At 41.2% G+C, this 5,954-nt stretch overlaps 1 protein-coding gene across 1 annotated transcript; it reads right to left on the reverse strand.

The window, feature by feature from the left end:
• SELENOK (selenoprotein K) lies at positions 1-5,672 on the reverse strand. Its single transcript, XM_004419828.3, has 4 exons — positions 5,517-5,672; positions 2,231-2,321; positions 685-768; positions 1-91 (listed from the first exon to the last, which is right to left on the reverse strand). Exons 1-4 carry the CDS (start codon positions 5,533-5,535, stop codon positions 1-3), a joined length of 285 nt encoding a protein of 94 aa, XP_004419885.2. The 5' UTR covers positions 5,536-5,672.
• Between the last annotated feature and the right edge of the window lie 282 nt (positions 5,673-5,954).

The following is a 5,954-nucleotide window of genomic DNA, read 5'->3' on the forward strand; positions in this document are numbered from 1 at the left end:
TTACCTTCCTCATCCACCAGCCATTGGAGGAGGACTAGGGCCATGTAGATGATTAATTCGACCCATTCTTCTCGGGGGGTTTCCTGGAGGCCTAAAAAAAGAAAAAGTTAATTTCTACCGTTTAGTAGACATTACTTCAATTGGTTCCTTTTAAACACTCAAATAGACTCTTTTCTTTAAAATAGGAACTACCATTTAGGTCGAAAATTCAAACCCTTACAGAGAGCAGACACATAGTTAGTGCCGAGGAGGAAAGTTGAGTCAAGGAAGGATTGTGATGAACTGAACAGCACCCCCTAAATGCCCAACCGAAACCCAGCTCCAGCTGATTTTTGCCCCATGGAAACATAAGCCTAACCCAGTGCTGCTTGATCTTCTGAGTTTTCCATTAGCAGCTGGAAATACAGATTCTAAAGTGAAATCTCTAAATTTTAATGTTGGCCATCAGTTTTCTTCCTCTAATTTACATATTTCCCATGAGATATTTGATGTATATTTTAGCTTTGCCAGATTAACTCTGATTATCAAATCAGAGGCAACTTGACTTAATTTACAGTAATGCATTAATTTTGTGCAATAGAATTTAAACCTTTAATTTCCATGAGCCTATGTGCGTATCTATCTATAATATTTAATCAAAATATAAAAAGGAAAAAAAATCTATTATTAATTTAAAAGCTATACCCTCTTCCATCATCATATCTGGAATCAGATGAGCTTCCATAACCTCTTCTCTTTTTCACATCTTGCTGCAGCAGAGTTTTGAAACTGAAACAAGGGGCAGAAAACAAGAGAAGTGCCACTGTCAACATATGGTTTCAACAATCATCTCTGTAAGAGGATGACTAAACTGCCTCAGTGCCCAACCCACATTTCTCGAAGCCAGCTAGACGCCATCTAATGCAAGCATGTGTCTAAACAAGTGTGTTATGTTCTGTGCCAAAGCCACCCTTCCTTGTCTTTTTTACTGATAACCCGACTAGACAAAGTCTAGGGATGACTCCGAAACCAGAGTCACCCCAACTTCCTTCCTCCACTCTCTATCAGCTGTCGGGTCCCAGAGTCTGTTTTTACAGTATTGCACATTCATTGCCCCTGCATTTCCCCTGCTGACAGCCTACCTAACCTTACCTTGGGGAGGGAGTGGCTGAGGGTAGTGGCCTTCTGGGAATCCATTTAAATGGAATTTTCTTTATTTGTGGAGGGGAAGAATTGAAGTTAAAACAATATTTTTAATAAACAATATGGAGTAGGTAAAGTCTGTAAGAGACTTTAAAGAAGTTTTGCACTGGGTAGCTTAACTTAGGGCCTCTCTTGTCCCCTGCCGTATTTTTCTATGAAACTGTCTCTTCTGTTTTACCCTTTCTAATTTATGCTACACACAGCCATCAGAGTAATCTTTCTAAACCACAGCTACAATCAAATTAAGTATAAAGATCACAGCCTGATATTCAAACTTCTCTGCCATCTTTCCTATGTTTCATCCACCTGAAATAACTTCCCCTGAAGTCTGCCTCCCACAATCATGCCCACCCAAAGCCCCTTGTAATATGAAGATATTTACTGATATTAAAGTCAATGAAGGGACTGTTTCCCACATCTTTGCATCTCTGCAGTTCTCTGCCCATGAGACACTCAACTATGTATTCAAACTTAGGATAAGTAAGACTTGTTAGTAGCTATGAACAATTTTTATAAAACAAACAGCATATAAAAGACCAAAAAATGCATTTAACTAAGAATTGCTTGAAATTACGGAGAAGTTTAAATTTTTGTCTCCTCTGTATTGATTCTAACCCTTCTCTTAAAAAAAAGTTCACTACTTGGGAGCTTTTTCATCAAGTTCTAATTCCCCTTGTTCACTTGTATAATATGGAATAAAAGTTGCACATACACACTAAAGCCAGGAATAGTAGAGAGAAAGAGAGGTGCTGTCATTTGGCATTAGCATGGGCAGGCCTGGCTCCACAGCTACAGGTTGAAATGGTTACCATCAAGGCTAAGATATGGTCAACCTTACCAACTCAACTAACATATTCATAATCTCAAGATGTCTGGTGGCAGCTTTACCACTACGCAAGTCTTCATTTCCCTTAGTAAAGCTATTAATAAAAAATTTACAATTAAAAACTGCTTTAGGAAAGCTGAGCTTAAGATATGGAACATAATGTACCTAAGGTACTTCTGTCAACTTAAATATCAGGGCTATTAAGAGCACTCCTATACTTACAACAAAACCACAAACTCAGCTATTCCCCAGAAGAAATCTGTTATGAAAGATAATCTCCATGGGGACTGACTCCGGCTGTCCAATACTTGTCCTACAGGCAAGAATAAAGACATTTCAGTTAGTGCTACCAATCCCTGACACAAGATGCATTACATTTAATCAGTTAGGTAACAATCACAGACTCTGTTTTCAACTTGTCCTTTGTCCCAAATGGTCAACAAAAGCAGAGGTGTGTTATGTGCACATAACTCTAAGGAAGGGTTCAGGGAAGTAAAGCTCTGTGATCTAGGGGTCATACCTTTAATATGTCAAATGCCTTCCTACAGTTTGTAATTTTGGTGGGTGACACGAAGTATTTTTTCTTTTTCTTTATTGTCGTAAAACATACACAAAAAATTTACCATTTTAACCATTTTTAAGTGTACAGTTCTACAGCATTAAGTACGTTCACATTGTTGTACAACCATCACCACCATCCATCACCAGAACTTTTTAATCTTCCTCAACTGAAACTCTGTACCTATTAAACACTAACTTCCCATTTCTCCCTCCCCCCAGCCTCTGGCAACCACCATGCTACTTTCTGTCTCTATGAATTTGACTGCTGTAGGAACCTCACATGAGGAATCACACAATATTTGTACTTTGGTAACTAGCTATTTCCCTTGGCATGATGTCTTCAAGGTTCACCTATACTGTAGCATGTGTCAAAATTCTCTTCTTTTTTAATTTATTTTTTTATTTTATTGAGGTCATATTGGCTTTTAACATTGTGTAAATTTCAGGTATACATTATTATATTTCAGTTTCTGTACAGATTGCATCATGTTCACCACCAAAAGTCTCATTTTTATCTGTCACCATACACATGAGCCCCTTTACCCCTCCTCCCACCCCCTTTCCTCTGGTAACCACTAATCTGTTCTCCTTATCTATGAAAATTTCCTTCTTTTTAAAGACTGATTAATATTCCATTGTATGTGTATACCACATTTTATTTATCCATTCATCTGTTCCTGGACACTTGGGTTGCTTCCACCTTTCAGCTATTGTGAAAATGCTGATAGGAACATACGTGTACAAATATCTGTTTATTCAAGTATTTTGAGGAAAACAAATGGGATGGGTAAATATAAAAGAATGCTCACACCACTTCCATTTTCCTAAATGTGTTCAGAGTATTTCTTTTCTATTGCTTATATAAAAAGATTCTTTATACATAATCTTACAAGTCTTTGGGATCAGTTATAATGATAAAATTTTTATAAATCAAAGAATCTGTGTGCTCTAAGTACCGAGAGAATTTGGCTTATTCATTAAAATGACCACTATTTTTCTATAACAGGATACTGTTGATTCTAATTATAGACTTCAGCTTTATCTTTAGCAAAAATGGATCTATTTTTCAAACTACTTTAAATAATAGAAGCTATGATGTGAGAAGTTACTGCTCTTGAGTTACAGCCTTGCAAATCAAGAGGTCAGAATATTTTGGGAGAAGAGCTGTCAACTACCTCTTCTCTCCATTTTCCTAAGGACTTCATGCTCACCTCTACCCCTCCAGCCAGGGTTTACTTCTCCTCTTTCCTTGACCATCTCGCTTTCAGGTATGATATTCACTCAGCCCTGCGCTCTCACAGAGCTATTGAGAAAAAAGAGCTACACTTAAAGACAGAGCATGCGTGAGAGGCTTGGTTCTGTCTCCTAGTAGCTCTGCTTCAAAGGCTGATGTGACATGTTTCTTCTCTGAAAAAGGGCTAATCATAAGGATTGTTGAAAAAGTCATGACAGTAAGAGAAATGTTTTGTCAACTATGAAGTGCTGATAAATACAGTCCTTCTAAGAAAACAGATCTAATTGGAACCCATCAAGTCTTCCTTTGTGATTCTTGTGTGCACTTGCATCATTCTATCTTGCTTTTTGCACTTTCTCTCCTAGTTTCTAAAGGCAGAAACCTCCCCTCCCAATATCCTCAGAGAGAAATAAGTTCCTTGAATGCAACTGGCATTTCTCAACTATAAAAGTGAGACAAAAGGCCCTAATAGGACCTTTATGTTATTCAGGCAGATGAAATATGATAATGCATACAAAATAAGACACACTACAAATACAAAGAATTATTCAATAACGCACAAATAGAAGCTGCCAGCCTTAACCACAAAGGATAAAACACCAAGTCTGCAAGTGCCCAAAACTAAGATGAAACTTTGATGCTTTTCTTTAGTGTCCTTCAACCTACTTGTTTCAAAGATTTTTAAGTGGGAGATAAGGAAGAGAGAGTACCATTTTGAAGAGCAAAGAAATGTAAAGTGCACTCAGCCAGAAGGCTTCTCACTGACTATCTTGATCATCTCTGAAAATAAACAGATGACTCAAATAGAACCAGGACCTAGTTCTACTGATCCAAGAACAACTCCAGATTGCACCAAGGCATTTATTTCACCTGAGTCCAACAGGTGGGCAGGCAGTTCTGGCATTGTTCTAACCTAGCCATATTGTGTCTTTCCTTGGCAGTCATCTGCTTTGTGGAGTCACTGAATTAGGTCTCTCTCAGATTCTCTATTCCGGGAATAATTAACTTGATTCTAGAAGGCGTGGTGCCTCTTCCTGTACCCCCTGAAATTGGGCAAAAAATTACATGAATACCTAGCTACCCTCTCCTGGAAGAAAAAGCCTATCCAAAGCTTCCATCTAACTCTCTTTACACGTTAAGGAAAGGCGAGCGAGTTGATAAGAGCAAGGAGGCTGACGTCAGCCTACCTCGATTCGAATCCGAACTGAGACATCAACTACCTTTATGATCCCGAGCAAGCTATTTACTTTATCTGCGCCTCAGAGTCTCCATTCATAAAACAGGAAAATAAAATCTTTCCTGAACAGAACTGTTATACAGACTGAACGAGTTGATAAGTGGATTACGCTCAGTGCCCGAGGCATGAGCGCTACGCAGATGGTGTTAACACTATTGCCATTACTAGTTACGAACACGGACGCCCGAGAAGACAGACCACTGTCGCGAGTCCCACCGTCAAGAAGCTCTACGAGGGCGAGGACGCAGGGCACCGGCCCCGTCGTCGCCACGGGGACTCGGCCCCTGCCCGCCGGCTGACGGACCATCGGATGACGCACCGAAAGCCGGGCCGACTTCGCTTCCGACTCCGCCTGACTGACGGACGCAAGGTCCAGGACAGCCGCCACGGGCACCCAGCCCGGCGGCCGAGGATGGAAGAAACCCGGGGTCCTGCCTCCCCGCCAGCGGTCGCCCCCTGTAGCCCCTCCAACTCACCATTCGAGATGTAAACCATCTTGCCTCCGCTTCCCCGCCTCCCGAGTGACGAGGAGGCTGACCCCTCTCGGCTTCCGTATCTCCTCCGCACCCCGCCCTTTAGCGTCACAGCCCAGGATTAGATAAAACGGCGACGAGGCGGGAGGTGGACAGAGCCCATTGGCTGCCGGGGAGAGACGCCCAGACCGGCGTTTTTGCTTCCTCACGCCGGCGACTTCCGGTAAAGTGCAGGCTGGGATTTGTCTTTTAAAGGCGAGCCTTCTTGTGCCTTTTTGGATTTGAGTTTGGGGAGCTCGTTTGCACTGTCCTGTAAAGAGAAGCTGCTTTTTAGCTGTTTGATAGGCCCAGGCTTGGGGGAGGCAAGTCTGGTGCCTGTGGAGGGGCTTGGAGAATCTCAGGCATAAGAAATTCCTCAGAATTTTCCAGAAGTGTTGACAT

This window comes from Ceratotherium simum, chromosome 5 (genome assembly GCF_057802395.1).
Source record: "Ceratotherium simum simum isolate JZ-2026a chromosome 5, ASM5780239v1, whole genome shotgun sequence".
Lineage (NCBI taxonomy): Eukaryota > Metazoa > Chordata > Mammalia > Perissodactyla > Rhinocerotidae > Ceratotherium > Ceratotherium simum.